Source organism: Pristis pectinata, chromosome 19 (genome assembly GCF_009764475.1).
Source record: "Pristis pectinata isolate sPriPec2 chromosome 19, sPriPec2.1.pri, whole genome shotgun sequence".
Lineage (NCBI taxonomy): Eukaryota > Metazoa > Chordata > Chondrichthyes > Rhinopristiformes > Pristidae > Pristis > Pristis pectinata.
The window spans coordinates 1,168,337-1,191,521 of NC_067423.1; the positions used below are offsets into that span (position 1 = coordinate 1,168,337).

Genomic DNA, 23,185 nt, shown 5'->3' on the forward strand with positions numbered 1-23,185 from the left:
ATGCTATGTGCCTGGGATGCTGCTGCAAGTAAGTTTTTCATTGCACCTGTGCACACATGGACTTGTGCATCTGACAATAAACTCGACTTGACTTGACAAAATATGGTAAGACAACAATTCCATGGTTATTTTCCCGTGTGATGTCAAGATGGTGCAAATTGATCAAATGGAGGTGGGAAATTTTTAGCAGACAAATCTTGCATTTCTAAACTAGAAAGTTTCTGCTGTATAATTACTGATACCTAGAGCCAGGGAGGGGTCAACAGGTTTCAAACTGAGCATCCTTGGCATGTTTCATAACTCTCGGTGTGCACTGCCCAATTCCTTCCCAAGAAATTCAGGGTACGTTCTGGACTCGGAAGCTAATTTCCGCTTCTAATATTCACATTTCAGGCAGGAGATATTGATGGGAGACTACCCTCGGGGTCAATGAAAACCAGCAGGAGTAAGTTATGTCCGTAATGCTGCTTGGTGGCGGGAGAAAGCCAGGGGTGGACTTTGCAGGAGAGTGAGGGGGACTAAGCACAAAGATGTACTGCACAGCACTTAACGTGTCTGGGCCAAACCCCTTTCCCATTCAGCACGTCCGCTGAAGAGAACCAGAGAGGAGCCAATAATACAACTGGTGTTCCCTGTACTGAACATGGAGAGATCGAGTGAGAGGGACTGATTCGGGATCATTTATTTCTGTTCCTTACTGAGCGCAGACAAAGAGGAAATAATCGGTCAGGTGGTGAACTATTCTTTAGATTTTCTCATTCTGTTTTGGCTTTTATTGATAGTCGTAAGGAATAATTAACACCATAAACTGTGAGGGACTTAAATGCTAATTAAATAATGTTTAAAAATGCATGAATAAACCTTGCAACAAATTAACTTCACTTCTTAAATCATTAACGTGTTAAACTTTGTACTCTGACATCTTTAGAGCATGATAAATGCTTCTTAAAATGGCTTTAATTGCTGCCAAACTTGACTTCAAAACATTACTTTTACCGTTATCACTTCAGGAAACTTGACAAACAAATACAAAGTTTGCATTTTTAATGTGAAAATTATAATTTTCAAGTCTTTCACATCAGTGCTGAAATTACTCAGTCCTGCAAGCTTCCATGTTTTATTCATTGATGACCAATCTCCATAATATATTAATGTCGGCGTCAGTGGCCCAGATTCTCGAAGCTGTCAGCAGCACCACCTGTGTCGGTGGTCCTTCCTCTCCCCATGTGTCAGGAAGCTCTTGTCTCTGCACACACACACACACACACACACACTGGCCCTGCTGTACGGCCAGTGTCCTGGCTATGGTTTGGGATGGGATTCCTCATGGAGTCCAGCCAGGGAAACCAGCTTCCTGCAGTGTCAGTGGAAAGTCTGCCTGCACTGGGAGTGACCCGGAGCAGGAATCCGCTCCTCATTCTTGTCCGACAGAGAGAGAAGCAAGTCTCAGCCAATCAGAATCAGGTTTATTGTCACTAACTTAGATGACGTGAAATTTGTTGTTTTGCGGCAGCAGTACAGTGTAATATTATACATCACAAAAATAAATAAATACTGCAAAGAAAAGGAATAATGAGAGCATTCATGACCAATAACATTATCTTGAATTAATTAAATTAATTTCAATGTATCTAAGTTTTTTCAAGTGATTTTAAGTATGTTAATTAAGTTTATTTTTAAAAGATAAGATATAAGATATTTATTTATTAGTCACATGTACATCAAAACACACAGTGAAATGCATCTTTTTGCATTACTGAGAGTGTTCTGGGGGCAGCCCGCAAGTGTCGCCACGCTTCCGGCGCCAACATAGCACGTCCACAGCTTCCTAACCCGGACGTCTTTGGAATGTGGGAGGAAACCGGAGCACCCGGAGGAAACCCACGCAGACACGGGGAGAACGTGCAAACTCCTTACAGACAGCGGCGGGAATTGATGGCACTGTAATAGCGTTACACTAACTGCTACACTAATAATTAATACATTAAAATAATGTGATTTCAATAATTTTCATTCCTATTGACTCAGTCTTGCTGGAGTCCTGGTGGGACAGGTAAAGGGAACCAGTCAGCGTGGTGTATTGGGGTTTTCAGAAGTTCTGTGATAAATGCTGTCTGGGGTGTTGGTTAACAAGATCAGGGAATGTGGGGTTGGGAGTGAGGGACTGTTAGGGACTGAGTGTTGGTCAGAAAGAAATGAGTGGGAATAACTGGATCATTCCAAGGGTGGCGGGCTGTGACTAGTGGATGCTGCAGGGATCGGTGATTGGACCCCTCTCTCCACAATTTGGATAAGGGACCAACTGTCATTATTCCCGTGTTTGCTGATGACTAAGTGCGGTGGACTTGTGAGGGTTGGGGAGGAAGTAGTGGCTTCAGGGGGACGTGAACAACTTGAGTAAGTGAGCAAGAAGGAGGCAGATGGAATATAATGTGGGACAAATGTGGGGACATCCACTCTGTTGCAAATCACAGGAATGGAGAGCATTTCTTAAATGGTGAGAGAATGGGCAATGTTGATGTCCAAGGGGACCTGGATATGAAGGGCAAGATGCAGGTGCAGCAAGTGATTAGGAAGAAGTGATGTGACCTTTTTTACAAGAGAGTTTGGTTACAGGGGTAAAGAAGTCTTACTGCAATTGTGCTGGGCTTTGGTGAGACCACACTTGGAGAACTGTGGACACTTCTGGTCTGCTTAGCTGAGGGAGGATAAACTCTTCATCGAAGGAGTGTAGTGGGGATTCACCAGACTAGTTTCGGGCATAGCAGGTTTACCATATGAGGAGAGATTGAGTAGACTGACATTGTTTCCTTTAGTGTTCAGAAGAATGAGAGGAAATCCCATTGAAACTTATAAAATTCTGAAAGGGCTTGACAGGGTGGATAGAACAAGGACATTCTCCCTGACCAAGGGGTTTATAACGTAGTCAAAGTCTCAGAGCAAGGGATAGATGATTCACGTGGAGAAATGTCTTCACTCAATTGGTGGTGGACCTTTGGAACTCTCTACCCAGAAGGAAGGCTATGGAGCCTCAGTCATTGAGTTCAATGACTGTGAAACGGGGAAAGGGCAGGAAAGTCACTGAGGTAGAATGAATGGTGGGGCAGGTTTGGGGGTGTGCCTTAGCCCCCCTGCCAAAGCATTCCAGTGGGTAGGTCTGTTCAGGCCCTACTCTGTTATTCCATTCATGATCAGCAGGCTTGCCACTGTCCAGGCTTCGTTAACCATGTTGAAGTCATCATCCTTCGGGAAGCTGTTGCTACAAGATGTGCTCCACCAGCCAGTAAAGTGTGTGAGCATGGGTGGCTCAGCAGTATGTGAAAACCCAGGCCAGACATTTCATCAGCTCCCTCCACAGAGTAACTCAATATAAAAGCAGGAGGTGTATATACAGAGTCATAGGGTAACACAGCACAGAAACTGGCCCTTCGGCCCAACTCATCCATGCTGACCGAGGTGCCCACCTAAGTTAGTTCCCCCTCCCATCAGGCAGAAGATACAAAAGCCTGAAAGCACATACCACCAGGCTCAAGGACAGCTTCTATCCCGCTGTTATAAGACTATTGAATGGTCCCTAGTACGATAAGATGGACGCTTGACCTCACAGTCCACCTTGTTATGACCTTGCACCTTATTGTCTGCCTGCACTGCACTTTCTCTGTAACTGTAACACTTTATTCTGCATTCTGTTATTGTTTTACCTTGTACTGCCTCAATGCACTGATGTAATGAAATGATCTGTACGAACGGTATGCAAGACAAGTTTTTCACTGTACCTCGGTACAAGTGACAATAATAAACCAATTTACCAATTTAATATTCTGCCATTATAGTCCCATTTGCCTGCGTTTGACCCATATCCTCTAAACCTTTCCTATCCACATACCTGTCCAAGTGTCTTCTAAACATTGTTATTGTACCTGCCTCACCCACCTCCTCTGGCAGCTCGTTCCAAACACACACCACCCTCTGAGTAAATAAAAGTTACCTCTCAGGTCCCTTTTAAATCCTTCCCCTCTTACCTTAAACCGACACAACCTTAAACCCATATATATACAACTTCGTATCATATTCCTTAAATTGGAATCCAAGCCCCGCATTGTCATAATCGCCCAGTTTATGTTAAATAGAATATTATTTATATTTCATTCCCTGACTTGCCCTGGAGATAAACGACATGGCTCATTGACAGAGAACTCCAAAATGCAACATACAGATAATTCATCAATGTTTATTTTGAATTGGTCGGGTAGTCAGGAATGTAAAGTTATCACTGCCAATGGGTGAGTGATTGAGATCAGCTAAGAGCCTTTAGATATGGTTAAGTGCAGCTTGTTTCCCCTTTGGAGCTCACTGCTCTGTGTGTGGGCTGTCTGACACTAAGTTCAAGGAACTGGTTCAGGATTTGGGTAACATTTACTCATCTAGGGAGAGTAATGGGAAATAGAAGTTTCTTAAATTAAGCAGGAAATATTGCAAATAATCAACAGTTCAGGGAGCATCTGTGGAGGATGAAACAGAGTTAACATTGAGATTGATGACCTTTCATCAGAACCAGTACCTGTTCTCAGGGGGATGGGCAGATGCAGAAATACCTGAAATTACCAGCCGATCAGAGAAAACAAAACTCTACTGGCTGCTGGTGTTGTAGGTTCATGGGGAAATTAATGCAGTGGACATTAGAGGGCTGTGTCAGAGACATGGGCCACTGTTCCGAAGACACAAGTACAAATTGCTTTGGAGCAAATGATTAAGTCAATCTGGAACCTAAAATACTCAAATGGAGGGTGATCATAAGTGATCTGGGTTGGACTTTGAGAAGAAAATCTGCCGTCTGTTTATGGTCTGGGCTCTGCAACTCCAAATCCTCAGTGTGGTTGGTCAGTAACCATGCTCTGAAATGGAATGGGCCGCCTAACCACTCAGTCCCAGGATGGGCAATAACTGTTATCCCTGCCTGCTGTGTCCACATCCTGTCAATGAATGAGGTGTGTGGCATAGGATATCCTGTGGGCAGATGCAGTAGTGTAGCGGTTAACGTAATGTAATTACAGCACCAGCGACCCGGGTTCAATTCTGGCCACTGTCTGTAAGGAGTTTGTACGTTCTCCCTGTGTCTGCGTGGGTTTCCTCCGGGTGCTCCGGTTTCCTCCCACATTCCAAAGACGTACGGGTTAGGAAGTTGTGGGCGTGCTATGTTGGCGCTGGAAGTGTGGTGACACTTGTGGGCTGCCCCCAGAACACTCTACGCAAAAGATGCATTTCACTGTGTGTTTCAATGTACATGTGACTAATAAAGAAATCTTATCTTATATCCAAAGGGCAACGTGCCTAACACAGGGAGAGAAGAGAGAATGACCCGGGTTGAGTGGGGTCTTTGATTATGCTGGCTGCTTTACTGAGGCAGCGAGATGGAGGGGAGGCTGGTTTCCTTGCTGTGCTGGGCTGTGTCCACAACTCTCTGTAGTTTCTTGTGGTCATGGGCAAAGCAGTTGTCGTACCAAGACGTGATGCATCCGGATAGGATGCTTTCTATGGTGCAGCAACAAAAATTGGTGAGGGTGAAAAGGGACATGCCAAATTTCTTTAGTCTCCTGAGGAAGTAGAGGTGCTGGTGAGCTTTCTTGGCCGTGATGATTATGGGATTATATTATCTGACGGGTACACCTTTGTTTAAGAACGTAGCCTGTATTATCAGTAAATTGGGCATAAATTGCACCAGTTAAAATATTACACCGTCACAAACTCCAAAATGTTTACTGGATCACATCAGACAGGAATAATTGGAGATTTTGAGAATGTGAGGCTGAGCTTTCTGCTCCTTGCTCCAGTCTACTTGTGGAATAATAGGATCGATCTACCCAGTTCTCAGATGTCCCTCACAGCCCACAGTCTGGGATTCTCAGAGGGCCTTCATGATGAAATCACGATCTCTTCCTTAGTGGGAAGATCTGTGGAACCTCCCTCAGGACCTGTTGCTCAGAAAGATCAGAGGGTGACAAGGGTACTTTCAGAAGTGTGCGCAGTCACTAAGTACTTAGTGGTAGTGTGTTATACAGGTGACGTCTGTCCGTCAGTGGCGATTGGCACAGCCGCAGGTAAAAGACAACAATTGGAAAGGTCGTTTTCTGGGTTTGTTGAGTTGTCCCCAAGGTCAGCAGCAGAGGAACAGTTGGATAGCCATGGACAATAAAGACACAAAGGCTGTCAGTGGGAACTCATGGAGTTAAAAACTCAGCTCCTGCAAGCAGGCAGCTGCAGAATTGTTGGTGTGTGGAATAGGTGTGACTGGTTACTGCTGATTGTGTTTCACTGCCTGCTTTCAGCATGAGTAAGATTTGCTGCAAATGGATGATTGACAAGGACAAAGGTGGCGAGAAATTAAATGAGCAAGTGTTGGAACCTCCAAATCAGGAGGGACTATGCCATGGAGTGTTTAATCTGTGCACTGTTAAAAATCAAATAAAAATAAGGTTTGCTCAATCAAAACTTTTTTCTCACATCTCTCCTAATGCGACTTGATTCCTCAAAATTCTCAATTTTTAGCTCAAGTATTAAGTATGAGGCAGAGGTTATTCAGTAGAACACTGTGAATTACAGTTCACATTCCACTTTGAAGTGTAAGAAGCCTGTGCTCCCCGAGAAAATACTGCCATACTTCCCCAGTTAACCACTCACATCTCAAGTACAAAGCTGTGGATTAATTTCCAGTGACTACGTCTCCCCCTGATCCCTCCATCACTGAGATGAGCTCTCTCAGTTTACACTTCTGCCAGCCTGAGCTGAACTTTCTCCCAGAAGCAAAATGTGTTAGGTTTCAGGATAATGGACAACTAGCCTTGGCTTGTTTGTTACATTAAAGAAATTCCCAAACATGAAGATGTTCCATTTCAGTGAAATCCTGCAGGACCCTCCCTAATACACCCCCTGGCTGAGCATAAAAAGCACAACGAGGCCCCGTCGCTTCCTGCAGGAGCAGGATTCGGTGTGTAACCATAATGACCAGCTGAGGAATGGAGATCATTCAGGTCCTCGAGCCTGCTCCATCATTGGCTGAGTTCGTCTGACCTGTGACTTCACTTCACAACCCTACCTTGTCCCAATGTCCCTCAACAAAATTCCATGAATCTCAGCTCCGAAAATGACAATTTACGCAATGTCAATTGTCGTCTGTGGAAGCAGAATTCTAGATTTCCTCTGGTTGTTGAAACATTCCTGAGCTTCACTGCTGGGAGCTCAGTGTTGGATCTAGACTTGGACCCCTGACATCTCCCATCAGTTCCTCTCAGTCCCCGGAAAGGTTCAATCAAATCACCCCTTAACCTTCTAACTTCCAGGGACCTACCATCAGTGAACTTTCTCACCATAGCCCGGTTTGCTCCTGATAAAACTGTGCCGAACTCCATCCAAGGTCAATAACTCCTTCATTTAAATGTAAACATTGATCTCCAGGGGGAGTTGGGATAACTGGGGAATGCAGCTCAGAGCAACGAACAAACTCCAGGAGTGCTGCACTGCCCTAAGGTCAGACTGGGGACTGAAGGGTCGACAGGCCCAACAGTGAAATGGCACAAAGTCTCAATGAGACAGCCAGTAACACAGAGAGATTTGGCAGAGTCATACTAAGAGAGCTTTATTAGTCACATGTACATCAGTAAAGCAGCCAGCATAATCAAAGATCCCACTCAACCCGGGTCATTCTCTCTTCTCCCCCTGTGTTAGGCACATTGCCCTTTGGATATAAGATAAGACATCTTTGGAATGTAGGAGGAAACCAGAGCACCCAGAGGAAACCTATGCAGACACAGGGAGAACGTACAAACTCCTTACAGACAGCAGCCAGAATTGAACCTGGGTAACTGGTGCTGTAATAGTGTTATGCGAACTGCTACACTGGAGTATAAGAAATGGAAGCAGGAGTCATCCATTTGACCTTTGAGCCTGACCTACTGTTCAACAAGATCATGGCTGAAATTTTACCTCAACAGTTCCCACACTATTTTCAAATCTGTTGATCCCTGTAATATCCCTATAAATCCCTTCAGTCCTGAAGAAGGGTCCTGACCCGAAACATTGACTGTCTGCTTTTCTCCATGGATGCTGCCTGGCCTGATGAGTTCCTCCAGCATCCTCGTGTTTTTCATCTAAATCCCTGTAATATCCAGAAATCATCTCTCTCTTGACTGAACTTGATGACTGAGTCCCACCTTCCACTGACATAGAGGGTTCCCGACATTTCTTACCCTCTGCATGAAGAAATCTCTCCTGAGGTCTAACTGACTTACCCCTTACTTTAAGAGGAACCCACCACAGAAGGCTTTCCCTCAGGTGACCCCAGCCATGTCCGATGGCCATGCCCAATCTCCTGGGAGGTGTGTGGAACAAAGTTTATCCACTGTTCATACCCAACACCAGTTGTTGATATTTGGAGAGGACACACCGACTGGTATTGGTAATTGGTTTAGTACTGTCACAAGTACCGAGGTACAGTGAAAAGCTTTTGTTTGCGTGCCATCCAGACACATCATTCCATACGTAAGTGCATTGAGGGAGTACAAAAGGGAAAATGACAACAGAATGCAGAACATAGTGTTACAGTTATTGGCATTTCCTCTCAAGACAAGGTGTGGCTTCCAGTTCACCGCCAACGTGATAAATCGGCGGGAGGCAGCAGTCACATTTTCCACTATTTCTGATGTGAACCAGTTTGAGACATTAGCCCATTTCTGTCTGAAGCAGAGAAAATCCTCACCCTGGGATTTACAGCTTGTGATTTGGTGGATACTTCGGTTTCCTTTTGTGTCTCTCAGGGTGAAGGATTTTCGGATGAGGGACTGAACCCTCCCCATTCCATGCGCAGAGCAGCAGCACATCGGATTCAAGATCAACAACGTGCTGGTGAGTAAAGCCCGCAACGTGCCACCACAGGGCAGCTTGTTTCTATTTGCCCATGATCAGATGGCGCCCAAGAGCAGGCAGCGGAGATCCAACCCAGCAGCCTGGGCTTAACATGAGCCAAGCTCGCAGAGGGGAGAGGCCAAGGACTGACCCAAAACTCTGGTCGTTCACAAGCCAGGAGTTGTCCGCAGATGGATGTCCAGATGACTTTGCTGTGATTCTGGTGCAGGAATATTTCTTAAGAATAGATCAAAACATCCCAGTCCAAAGGAGTTTCAGAGGAATGATTTTAGCAGTTGTATGCTGGGAGTCTGCAGCCAAACCTTGAAGCACGAGGAAGGATTTAGCACTAAAAGTGAGATTTAGGAATGGGGAACTCCTGGTGCACTCGGGTGTCAGGGGTGCCTAAAGCCACCACCTGAACATGCAGAGATACCACGACAGTAATTCCCCAGCACGTACAGCTTTAACAGCACACCACAGCATCTGGAAAACGTCTCGAACATGAAGTATGTCTGGGGTAATTCCCCACAGAATAAGGCCTCAGGACACCAGCACAGAGATTAGCAGTACAAATGCAAGGGAAACTGAAGTGATGCGGTTTCAGAAAGCATTAAAGAGTACATTAAAGAGTACAAAGATATAAGAAATAAGAGTCTGCTCTGTTCTTCCAGAAGGTCATGGCTGATCTTCTGCCCTGTCGAATTTCCCAAGCTCTCTCTGTGCTTAAAAACCTCTCAGTTTCATCCCTGAATATCTTCGCTGGCAGAGTCTCCGTCACCTTGTGGGGGAGGGATTCACAACCCTTTAAAGTTAAGAAATGTCTCCATTTCTCCCCATTACAATCTGAACTGGCCAACGCTGTACCCAGGGACTAGCGACCGATTTCCACATTCTCTATCCAGGAGAGGTAGTCTCTCACCATTCACTCTGTCAAGCTCGTTAAGAATTTTATGTTTCAATGAGATTACCTCTCATTCTTAGTTTTCGGGAGTTTAGGCCATGTGTAGTAAGCCTCATCACCCCAACCACAGCATCACACAGATCATTGAATGAGCCTTTGTTACACTTCCTTAGGTAAAGGGAGCAATGGATTGTACTGTTCCTCAGTCTCTCCACATGGGAGCATAATGTACAGCACATGTGAAGTTCAGTTCCACTGAAAACCTTTAGGGCATCCACTACTTTTTGTACATTTGGCTCCATCAACCAAGAGGAAGTTTAAACACCTAAAACTCTCAATGGTACTGAAAAGGAATGGAGTTTGAGGTATTTAGTGGATGATTCTATGGTGGGGAGCAAGGCTGCTGAAAGTTCTTCCACTAATTGTGTGTGAGAGGATTGAGGACTCACCAGGCATTCACTACAAGTCAGCTTGACCTCTCAAGTACTGTCGTCAACAAACTGGATTTAGACACAATTGTATATCATCAGAATGATTCATTTTAAGCTTAATGAAAAACACGATGATGCTGGAGGAACTCAGCAGGCCAGGCAGCATCCGTGGAAAAAAGAAGGCAGTCAACGTTTTGGGTCAGGACCTTTCTGTCCAGGAGAAGGGTCCTGACCCGAAACATTGACCACCTGCTTTTCTCCACGGATGCTGCCTGGCCTGCTGAGTTCCTCCAGCATCATCGTGTTTTTCATCTAGATTCCAGCATCTGAAGTCCTTTTGTTTCTCTTATTTTAACTTTAACTTGTTTATTGTCGTTTGATTTTAAAAAGTTGATGGAAGAGTAGATAAAGGAATTGTTATAACACGTAATGACATTTCAATATCATTTAACGTTTTAATTGATACTTAAAATGTATACATTTTGAAATGTAATGAGTTTACGTGCATGTTAGCACCTTGGCTGATCACAAGACAACTACCGACGGACAGAGTGCCAGCGTTTGCTCACTGAAGGCATGAGTGCGATGGTGTATGGTGTATGCTCACTGAAGGCACGAGTGCGATGGTGTATGGCACTGAATGGTGTATGGTGTATGCTCACTGAAGGCACGAGTGCGATGGTGTATGGTGTATGCTCACTGAAGGCACGAGTGCGATGGTGTATGGCACTGAATGGTGTATGGTGTATGCTCACTGAAGGCACGAGTGCGATGGTGTATGGCACTGAATGGTGTATGGTGTATGCTCACTGAAGGCACGAGTGCGATGGTGTATGGTGTATGCTCACTGAAGGCACGAGTGCGATGGTGTATGGCACTGAATGGTGTATGGTGTATGCTCACTGAAGGCACGAGTGCGATGGTGTATGGCACTGAATGGTGTATGGTGTATGCTCACTGAAGGCACGAGTGCGATGGTGTATGGTGTATGCTCACTGAAGGCACGAGTGCGATGGTGTATGGCACTGAATGGTGTATGGTGTATGCTCACTGAAGGCACGAGTGCGATGGTGTATGGTGTATGCTCACTGAAGGCACGAGTGCGATGGTGTATGGCACTGAATGGTGTATGGTGTATGCTCACTGAAGGCACGAGTGCGATGGTGTATGGCACTGAATGGTGTATGGTGTATGCTCACTGAAGGCACGAGTGCGATGGTGTATGGTGTATGCTCACTGAAGGCACGAGTGCGATGGTGTAAGGCACTGAATGGTGTATGGTGTATGCTCACTGAAGGCACGAGTGCGATGGTGTATGGTGTATGCTCACTGAAGGCACGAGTGCGATGGTGTAAGGCACTGAATGGTGTATGGTGTACGCTCACTGAAGGCACGAGTGCGATGGTGTATGGTGTATGCTCACTGAAGGCACGAGTGCGATGGTGTAAGGCACTGAATGGTGTATGGTGTATGCTCACTGAAGGCACGAGTGCGATGGTGTATGGTGTATGCTCACTGAAGGCACGAGTGCGATGGTGTACGGTGTATGCTCACTGAAGGCACGAGTGCGATGGTGTACGGTGTATGCTCACTGAAGGCACGAGTGCGATGGTGTATGGTGTATGCTCACTGAAGGCACGAGTGCGATGGTGTAAGGCACTGAATGGTGTATGGTGTATGCTCACTGAAGGCACGAGTGCGATGGTGTATGGTGTATGCTCACTGAAGGCACGAGTGCGATGGTGTACGGTGTATGCTCACTGAAGGCACGAGTGCGATGGTGTACGGTGTATGCTCACTGAAGGCACGAGTGCGATGGTGTATGGTGTACGCTCACTGAAGGCACGAGTGCGATGGTGTATGGTGTACGCTCACTGAAGGCACGAGTGCGATGGTGTATGGTGTACGCTCACTGAAGGCACGAGTGCGATGGTGTATGGTGTACGCTCACTGAAGGCACGAGTGCGATGGTGTATGGTGTACGCTCACTGAAGGCACGAGTGCGATGGTGTATGGTGTACGCTCACTGAAGGCACGAGTGCGATGGTGTATGGTGTACGCTCACTGAAGGCACGAGTGCGATGGTGTATGGTGTACGCTCACTGAAGGCACGAGTGCGATGGTGGAAGGCACTGAATGGTGTATGGTGTATGCTCACTGAAGGCACGAGTGCGATGGTGTATGGTGTACGCTCACTGAAGGCACGAGTGCGATGGTGTATGGTGTACGCTCACTGAAGGCACGAGTGCGATGGTGTAAGGCACTGAATGGTGTATGGTGTATGCTCACTGAAGGCACGAGTGCGATGGTGTATGGTGTACGCTCACTGAAGGCACGAGTGCGATGGTGTAAGGCACTGAATGGTGTATGGTGTACGCTCACTGAAGGCACGAGTGCGATGGTGTAAGGCACTGAATGGTGTATGGTGTACGCTCACTGAAGGCACGAGTGCGATGGTGTAAGGCATTCCATCAGTCCCAACAGGAACGCCGATATGGCTACTGAGAGTTGAAATGTCCAAATCTAACCTTGAATAACAACGCCAGCAAATTCAGCATTGGATTCTTTAGTAAGATAAAAGAGCATCTTTGATTGAAAAATAATGTTATAAAGCTCAACATAGTTTCGCTGATGATGCTTCATTGGTCCAGTTGAGTTGTCGTCTGCACCATGGGTGTTAATGGGAAAGCAAGTCATGTGAATCTGTCAGAGGACAGACTTGGATGAACTGGGGAGACAATGAAGTCATGGAGTTGTACAGCACGGAAACAGGCCCTTCAGCCCAACTCATCCGTGCTGACCAAGTTGCCTAACTGAGCAAATCCCATTTGCCTGCGTTTGGCTCTTCAGTGGAAATTGAGTGGAAACGTGCACAAGAGCTTCTCAGCCTTGGGGAGATGAGGGCTCCTGTTGGACACAATGGTGAAATGCAGAATCTTCAACATTTATTGCAGAAACAGGAGCGTGTACTTGAGTTTTGGTGGACACTGATGATGCTGCAACTGGAGTAGAGCATGCAGTTCTGACCATCTCCTTCCAAGGAAATGTCAGCCCCTGAGGAGGAAACGTGCCTAGAATCGGAGGAGGTAGGGGAGGTCCTTAATGAATACTTTACTTCAGTATTCACCTGTGAGAGAGACCTTGACATTTATGAGGACAGCGTAAAACAGGCTGATAAACTTGAACATGTCAATGTTACGATGGAGGTTGTGAAGGCACTTTTGAAAAACATGATGATAGAGAAGTCCTCGGGGCTGGACGGGATATATCCCAGGATACTACAGGAAGCGAGGGATGATCTTTGCCTCCTCATTGGCCACAGGAATAGTACCAGATGATTGGAGGGTGGCAAATGTTGTTCCTTTGTTCAAGAAAGGGAGTAGGGATAACCCTGGGAATTATAGACCAGTGAGTCTTACTTCAGTGGTGGGCAAATTATTGGAAAAGATTCTTAGGGACAGGATTTATGAACATTTGGAGAAGCGTAGGCTGATTAGGGATAGTCAGCATGGTTTTGTGAGGGGAAGGCCATGCCTCACGAGCTTGATTGAATTCTTTGAGGATGTGACAAAGCACATTGATGAAGGTAGAGCAGTGGACGTGGTGTACATGGATTTTAGTAAGGCGGTTTGATAAGGTTCCCCATGATAGGCTCATTCAGAACTTCAGGAGGTATGGGATCCTGGGAAACTTGGCTGTGTAGATTCAGAATTTGCTCGCCCATAGAAGACAGAGGGTGGTGGTAGATGGAGCGTATTCTGCCTGGAGGTTGGTGACCAGTGGTGTTCCGCAGGGATCTGTTCTGGGACCTCTGCTCTTTGTGATTTTTATAAATGACGGATGAGGAAGTGGAAGGGTGGGTTAAGTAAGTTTGCAGATGACACGAAGGTTCGTTGTGTTGTGGATAGTGTAGAACGTTGTCGAGGGTTACAACAGGACGTCGATAGGATACAAAGCTGGGCTGAGAAGTGGCAGATGGAGTTCAACCTGGAGAAGTGTGAAGTGATTCACTTTGGAAGTCGAATTTGAAGGCAGAGTACAGGGATAATGGCAGGACTCCCAGCAGTGTGGAGGAACAGAGGGATCTTGGGGTCCAAGTGGGAGGGATAGGTTAGATAGGTCTTAGAGCAGGATAAAATGTCGGCACAACATTGTGGGCTGAAGGGCCTGTACTGTGCTGTAGTGTTCTATGTTCTATGTTCTAAGTCCATAGATCCCTCAAAGCTGCCACGCAAGTTGATATGGTTGTTAAAAAGGCATATGGAGTGTTGGCCTTCATTAGTCGGGGGATTGACTTCTAGAGCCACGAGGTAATGTTGCAGCCCTATAAAACCCTGGTTAGACCACACTTAGAATATTATGTTCATCTCTGGTCACCTCAATCTAGGAAGGATGAAGGACATGGAAGTTTTAGAGAGGATGCAAAGGAGATTTACCAGGATGCTGCTTGGTTTAGAGAGCATGTCTTATGGAGGATGGGTTGAGTGAGCGAGGGCTTTTCCCTTTGGAGAGAAGGAGGATAAGAGGTGATTTGATAGAGGTGCACAAGATGATAAGAAGCACAGATCGAGTGGACAGTCGGATACTTTTTCCCAGGGCGAAAATGGCTAACACGAGGGGACATAATTTTAAGGTGATTAGAGAAAGGTACAGGGGGGATGTCAGGGGTAAGTTTTTTTACACAGAGAGTGGTGGGTGCGTGAAACGTGCTACCAGGGGTGCTGGTAGAGGCAGACTCTTAGATAGGCACATGGATGATAGAGAAATGGAGGGGTATGTGGGAGGGAAGGGTTAGGTATATCTTAGAGTAGGTTAAAAGGTTGGCACAACATCGTGGGCCGAAGGGCCTGTATTGTTCTGTAATGTTATATGTTCTATGAAACGGTACGGTGTGGGTTATGTGTGATAAATTGTCAATAAAAAGTCTTCTCATGGTCTCAGGTTGTGCAAAGCCCTTTAAACAGTGAAGAACATTTGAAATGTGATTGTTACACACTGCAGCCAATCTGTGCACAGCAAGCTCCCACAGAGATCATATCATTTATTTCTTGTTATGACATTGCCCAGGTAAGAAAAAATCAGTTTGTAAATGAGGAGCAGTCTCACCACAGTGGAAGAACTTGAATGGAGATTGGATGGAAGTTTTCAAAGTTACAGTAAATAATGAAAGCCTTTATTTATCAAATTGGAAACTAATTTGGAGACAGGAGTCTCACCAGAAGGCTGGGCTGGGATGTCTTTTTGTGAATGCCTGTTGAACTGGTAATTGGAGCAGATTTTGTGAGAGGAAATTCAGGAACGGATGCAGAGACAGGCAGGGAACTGGAACCAGAACTAGGCTGTAATCAGCCATACAACTGAAGGGGCAAAGTATGTCTGCACCAACCACAATGCAGTGATTGGCAGCCTGCAATCATTTCTAGTGTTCTGATGTCTTTCACATCAGATGTTAAACCTCCTGTAAATTTGTAAACCTGTTATGATGCCCACCATGTCCTGCCTCCTCTCCCACTCTCTCCAACCCCTCTCAGTAACAAATACAATTAGCTTCCTGTTAAAGTAACACAGTTTGCCAGAATGAATGCTCAGAAGTCACGCCTGGTTGACAGTCTTTGGGGAGAGGTCTCAGCTGGTGCCTGGCACGTGGAAATGTATCCAGCAATGGGCCTCGAGGAGAACGTGGAGGAGAGAGAATTGGCAAGGAAAACAACAGCTTGTGATAGGTGTCCTGGAGGTTCATTTCAAACCCTCTCAGATGCATCTGAGGCAGGACCCAATGCTTAGCTCTTCACAACATGTTAGCATGACTTGTTCTTGTCTGCTGCAATAAAATATCTTAAAATTACCCAAAGGAGGATTGGGGAGTCAGGTTTGTGGAGTATTTTCTCTCCAATACACAGGGACTTACCTTCAGTACGTCCTTGGTAACATCGATCAGATTCAAAGAGAAGATGTGGTCTTTGGCCCCAACAAAGAGTCTGCTTCTCTCCTCATCAAGTAAGAACGTTTGGTAACTGGAGCTGTTTGCAATGCCTCCAAAGGTGATGATGTTGTTCAATTCCATCATTTCTGCAAGGGAGAGGAAAAAAATCCTGAGTAAAAGAAATAAAGTTAGTTCAGTGACTTTGATTGACAGGATCCTAACACGTCATGCTTTGAACAAGCCTACAAAGGTCTTGGAGACTTTACAACTTTGAATGCACAAGGATTTGGAGGGAGATTTTTTAGGCAGGAATGCTTTCAAATTGCTTATAATAATATTGCCTGTAGGTAAAATTTCAGGTCATGAATGCATTCTTTCTGTTATAACTGTGACTGAGGCTGCAGCCAGAATGTCACTCTAATTCTTTTGCAGCAGAAAGTGTGCTGGTTATTCCTATTTTCCCCACACCCTAAGCAGTAGAGCTTCCCAGTGAAGATAAAGCCATTTACCCCCTTTCCAATCAACGGTTTCTGCTCTTCAGAGACGAGACACCATTATAGTCAAGGATTGTGTGAACAAAGACCACTGTTTCGTGAGGCTTTGAGATGCTGCAAAGTCATTCTAACTAAGCAGCAGAGAGAGAGAGTGATGGGAGGAACTCAATCTGCTGGAGGAACTCAGCGGGTCGAGCAGCGCCTGTGGGGGGAAAGGAATTGTCGACGTTTCGGGTCGAAACCCTGCATCGGGGCTGAGAGTGGAGAGGGGAGATGGCCGGTATAAGGAGGAGAGGAGGAGGGGTGAGACAGGAGTGCAAGGTGATTGGTGGACTGAGGAGGGGTGTAAGATGACAGGCAGGTGGTACCAGGTAGGGGAGGGGAGATGAGGGGTTGGAGACAGCTGCTGGAGGGACATGAGCAGGAACACAAAGGGCTCCCAGTGCTGGACTCTGGTAAGTAAAGGAGGTGAGAGTGGGAACCATCAGGGGAGAGGTGTATGGCAGAGGGTGTGCCAGATTCTGATGAGGAAAGAGATGAGCTCAGGTCACCTGCTTGTGGTTACTGTCCCCTGCGCTCAGTGCACGGTAACATTGGATGGAACAAATAATCACATTAAGTTTACCCCCGACTTGCTCTATTGCATTTACTCCTACAAAGTGCAGTGCTGTAGGAGGGACAATGGTGGTGTCTAACTGGCAAAGATTTTCCATTACTGCCTTCCTAGTGAGCTGACACCTTGACAATGAAACCCTCTCGTATATTTACTGCTGTGTGGTATCAATTCTTGACTGCATAGGGCTCCATTGCCACCTAGAGAGAGTAGGTCCTCTCTGGTCACTGGTTCTCCCCACCTTGGAGAAGACCATGAGCATAACTGAGGTCCAACAGCCTCTTACATCTGATCAATAATTCCTGCTACAAGCCCCCCATTCCTGGACTCCACTCTGCACATACTGACTGCCGTACGCGGACCAAACTCTACTGCTGAAATCCAGACCCAGTGAAGCCAGCAGAGCTGTTTCAGGAGCAAAGTGCATCAGCCCAGGAAACTCCACCATATGCATAGACCAGCTGACTAAGGGAGAACTTCCTGTCCCTCTGACCAGGCAATTAAACTCTGCTCCCCAAATCTCTGATTGATTCTGTGCCCTGAGACATACCCCCTGTTCAGGTGTGCAGGTGTTGTAGGTGTTGGCTGCAGTCATTAGGTGGTTACTGCTTTAAAGGTGTAATTGTTAAATGCCAGGTGTTCTGCATTCACTGACAAATCCGATAATTATCTCCTTCATGATGTATCTTTATTTCAGTCTGATTCCCAGTTATATTTAGCCCATGGTTCTGGTGAGGTTTGATGCTGTGATTCTCTCGTCTTGGGTCTCGGCAAAGCACTTCAATACATCAATCCACTGATCCTTTCAGAGCTGAGAACACAGCAGATGCAAAGAGTAGTCAAACACGGGTTCAGGAAGACACTGAGCTAGAAGTCTTTCCACCGGCACAAGAATTGGACTCTGCCCATTACTCAGGCTACACAAAGCAGCACAATGTCAGGTTTCAGAGGAAACAGAACACTCTGCCCCGGGGATTCGTCAATAAATATTGTGTCACATTGGGAGCTGTACACAGACATAAACGTGATGAGTAGAGAGATGGAAGACTTGGCTTGTCCAGCACCAGTTCACGTGACCCACTGCCTCTGCACATTCTGTTCATGCTCTTTTACTCTGCAGCCCAGAAAGGCCTTCATGACTTTCTCACACGGACTTCTTTTATCTTCTCCAACCTTTTACACTTCCATTTTCTCCTTTCTGAATCTGTTTCCATTTTCCTCCTTGACTGCTTGATCTCCCTGATCTACGTCTTCCTCTTCTACCTTCCTCTCATTGTTGGCCCTTCCCACTTCTTTGATCTATTGCTCTGTATAAACATGTTCCCACTCTGTGCCACCCTCAGCTCTAGCTCTGGGATTGGTCGAGCTGGGGGGGGGGGGAGGGGGGGTTCACTGCAGGGAGGCATCAGTTCTTGTTTGCCTCTCAATGCTGTTGCCAAGAAAGGCCTCAGCTTGGAACATCACCAAATATGAGACACCAGCAATTCTTCGCCTCTCCTCTCCAGCACAGGATAGTCAGCCACATATATCCTACTGAGCCAGCCTGGAATTCTGCATCCTCCAGGGACAGTGTGGACAGTAACCCTTTCATTGCCTGTCTGTACCCAGATACACAGCTCATTCAGTACATCTGAACCAGTGCACACACAGATTGAAATATGTGCCCGATCTTCCAGATTATTTTATCCAACAGTCATCTGGATACCTTTATAAAACAAACCTTTTGTTGTGACAAAGAATTGCCAGCCTGAATTTTATTGCAGGATTTGCTGTTCATTTATTAGTTGCTGAAATCTTGGGGTCTGGAACCTTTCCCAGCTCTGTGTTCAAATGGACCTTTCATGCTACACATGCAACTATCCCCTGCCAGCGTGGGCTCCTCCCCCTCCCCCCACCTTCTTATTCTGGCTTCTGCCCTCTTCCAGTCCTGATGAAGGGTCTCGGCCCGAAACGTCGACTGTTTATTTCCCTCCACAGATGCTGCCTGACCTGCTGAGTTCCTCCAGCACTCTGTGTGTCTTGCTCCAGATTCCAGTATCTGCAGAATTACTTGTGTTTCCTTTCATGCAACCATCAGAACAACTCAGAAGGAAGACTTTCAGCCCAGCTTTGCCTTTTTGTCCATTGCCCTATGAGTTCCTCACCCTCCAGCACCCATCCAAGTCCCTGTAATTACTCATGGAACCTGCTCCAGCACCTTTCCAGGGAGGGCTTTCTTGAGCCTGTCACCGTTCAGAGAGAAGCAGTTCTTCTCTCCTCCTCTCTCAATTGACCTGCCCCCTGCAACAAGATAAATCATTTGGCACATCAAGTCCCTGCCAATTCTCAGGGAACTACCATCAATCAATTCCCATACATATCCTTATAACCTCTCTCTTCACCACAACTTGCCATGACCAACCCAGAGTCAGAGAGTTGTACGGCATGGGAACAGGCCCTGCTGCCCATCCTGTTTGGGATGTCGGAGGAAGCTGGAGCCCCCATGGGAAGCCCACACAGTCACAGAGAGAACGTGCAAACTCTACACAGACAGCACCAGAGGTTAGGATCGAACCGTCCCTGTTGAAGTGAGAGCACTCACAATGCCTCCAACCTGTCACCAGAGCGGCTCTCACTGGTGACTGGAACACTCCCCTCACCATTCCCAGAGCATGTTCCAACTCCTCAAAACTCCAGCTGTTCTCCTGGTGACTTATAGCACTCAGAAGCTTGGTTCTATTGCCAACCTTTGTCTCAGAGGCAGAGGTTGTGTGTTCAAAACTCCTTCCCATCTCAGAGAAAATGATCATCCAGGCAGGACTGAAGGAATTCAAAATTAGTTAATTCAATAAATCTGGAATAAAATCTAGTATCAGTAATGGTGACCAGGTGAAAACCCCTCTGGTTCTCCAACATCCTTCATTTTAGGAAATCCGCCATCCTTCCCCACCTGGTCACTTTGTGAGTGCAGACCCACTCCACTGATTCCCAGTGAGCTAGTCCACTCCTGGACAACTGGGGAAGAGTAATAGATGCTGGTCTTGGCAGTAATAAAAGCAGGAGGTACTGTTGAAGCTTTATAAGGTGTTGGTCAGATTGTATTTGGAATACTGTGAACAATTTTGGGCCTCGTATCTAAGGAAGGATGTGCTAGCCCTGGAGAGGGCCCAGAGGAGGTTCACAGAATGATCCCAGGGATGAAAGGCTCAATGTGAGAAGTGTTTGATGCCTCTGGGTCTGCACTTGATGGAGTTCAGAAGGATGTGGGGGACCTCATTGATACCTAACAGACACTGAAAGGACTGGATAGACTGAATGTGGAGAGTCTAGGATCAGGAGGAGAGTCTAGGATCTGAGGGCACAGCCTCAGAATAAAGGGACATCCCTTTAGAACTGAGATGAGGAGGAATTTCTTCAGCGAGAGTGTGGTGGAATTTGTTGCAACAGAGGGCTATGGAGGCCAAGTCATTGGGTGTATTTAAGGCAGAGATTGAAAGGTTCTTGATTGGTAAGGGGGTTAAGGATTACGGGGAGAAGGCAGGAGAATAGGGTTGAGGAAAAAATCAGCCATGATTGAATGATGGAGAATGGGCCGAATGGCCTAATTCTACTGCTATATCTTATGGTCTTCTGGTAATGTGCACCTGGCGGGAAGGAGGACAAATATTATGAGGATGGATGTTGAAGATTCCACCATAAGGAATGACACAGATACCAAGCCTCTTGCAACTTACAAAGTTGACCTTTTGAAGATGGCTTTTACTGGGAGCTGTGTTTTCTCCACATAAAGCTATTCATTGTAGGTGAAGCCTCCCAAGAACGGAAGAGGTGGGATATAAATTTAAACCTTCACTCACTTGGCCTATGTACAGTTTACATGCTTCCTATTAATAGCTACACTTCTGGAGTCAAAGGTTCAACAGTGCATCATTTCGGTGTTTAAATACGAACACGGATGGGGACGGATACCAACTCATCTGGGAAATAAACACATTGATCACCAAAGATAAGGACATGATTCACGCAACAGAAAATCTGAGCTGCACATAAAATAATGCAGTGGTATGTTTAGTGAATCAGGATACTTCCAAATTGAATTAGGTTGAAGAGTCAGTAAGTTCAAAGGAGATGTGCGGGGCAAGGTTTTTGCACACAGAGTGGTGGGTGCCTGGAATGTGCTGCCAGGGGTGGTGGTGGAGGCAGATATGATTGAGGGGTTTAAGAGACTCTTGGATAGGCGCGTGGATGTACATGGAATGGAGGGATAGGAACCGTGTGCAGGCAGACGGGACTGAAGAAATCCACATTTACCATCACAACCAGAACACAGAATATGAAATGGTACAGCATAGGAACAGGACCTTTGCACACAATGTTGTGTCAAACTAATGAAACTAGTAATTAAAAGCCAACTAAACTAGTCCCTTCTGGTACCCTGGCAGCACATTCCAGGCACCCACCACTCTCTGCGTAAAAAACTTGCCCCGCACATCTCCTTTGAACTTCCCCCCCTCACCTTTTTGAAATTGGTGCCAATTGTCCATGATATCAATTAACATCAGAAGCAGTTTGCCATTTGAACCAGCCCTGCCTTACAGAAAGCAGGTCACCTTGTCACAGAGACCAGTGGGGTTTGCAAATAATTTTGCAACTTCAGTCAATAAACATGTGAACACTTTAATTCAGTGAACCAAAAGTTGCTTTTCTTAACGAGCTGTACTGCCTTTGAAATGTATTTATTTTTCCACATCCGTGCTGTAAATACAAACTAAATGATTGAAAAAGTTTTGATTATTTCATCTATTTACATTCATAACAATGATGTGACACCAAAAATGAACCGCTCCAACTCATTTTTCCTTCTCTTTATTTCTCCTCCTATCTGACTTGACATTGAATTTATCCAGTCTAACACACCCCTCTCTTGTCAGTAACTCAGTGGTTCTCCCTCCACAGATTCTATCCGACCTGCTGAGTATTTCCAGCATTTTCTGTTTTTAATTCCTTCTTATTCCTTGTGCAGTTAGTTAGTAACCTATTGCTTTCCCTGTTCAGTTTGGTTTCAGCAGCTGGTTTCCCTCACCACAGTCATGCCAGAATATAAAGACCCAAACTAGTTAATGACAATCACCATTCAATTAGCAGCCACGGGAAACCATGGCTCTCGACTTATTCATTAACATCACGGATAGTTTGTTGTCCGACAGTGCACAACTTATACTTTTATCCCTCACACAACGTCAGCGGCAGTGCATCTGTGCAGATCGGCTTGTGACCTGCAGACCCAGTGTGCCGCAGGGAAGTTCACAAAGGCTCTCTGAAGTGGGATTTTACCTGGGGAGAACTTTCTGGGCTTCACTTTGACACTGCCCTGCCTAAGCTGGATAAGTCCTCGGGTCCGATGGGATATACCCCAGGTTACTGACGGAGTTGCTGGGGCCTTGACCAGTATCTTTGTGTCCTCTTTGACCACGGGTGAGGTCCCAGAGGACTGGCGAGTGGCTGGTGTTGTTCCTTCATTTAAGAAAGGAACAAGGGAAAATCCGGGGTCACAACATGGTGGGCCGAAGGTCCTGTATTGTGCTGTATTGTTCTATGGTTCTATGGTTCTATAGACTGGTGAGTCTCACGTCAGTTGTAGGGAAATTGCTGGAGAAAATTTTTCAATATGGGATATATGAGCATCTGGAATCCAATGGCTTGATTAGGAAAAGCCAGCATGGCTTTGTGCGGGGAAAGTCCTGTCTTACTAACCTGGTTGAGTTTTTTGACAAGGTGACGGGAGAGATTGATGAAGGTAGAGCTGTGGATGTCATCTACATGGACTTCAGCAAGGCATTTGACAAGGTCCCACATCATTAGTTAATCAAGAAAGTTCAGATGCATGGGGTCAGTGGAGAATTGGCTGTGTGGATCCAGAACTGGCTTGCCCACAGAAGACAA

The 23,185-nt window shown here is 46.0% G+C and overlaps 1 protein-coding gene across 5 annotated transcripts in view; it reads right to left on the bottom strand.

Moving 5' to 3' along the window:
- The window catches only part of LOC127580343 (semaphorin-3A-like), a 271,887-nt gene that overhangs the window by 112,619 nt on the left and 136,083 nt on the right, over positions 1–23,185 (bottom strand). For all 5 annotated transcript variants that reach the window (XM_052033670.1, XM_052033668.1, XM_052033671.1 and 2 more), the window contains exon 3: positions 16,142–16,302. In XM_052033670.1, the coding sequence (XP_051889630.1) occupies positions 16,142–16,302 (161 nt within the window). The remainder of the gene's footprint in view (positions 1–16,141; positions 16,303–23,185) is intronic.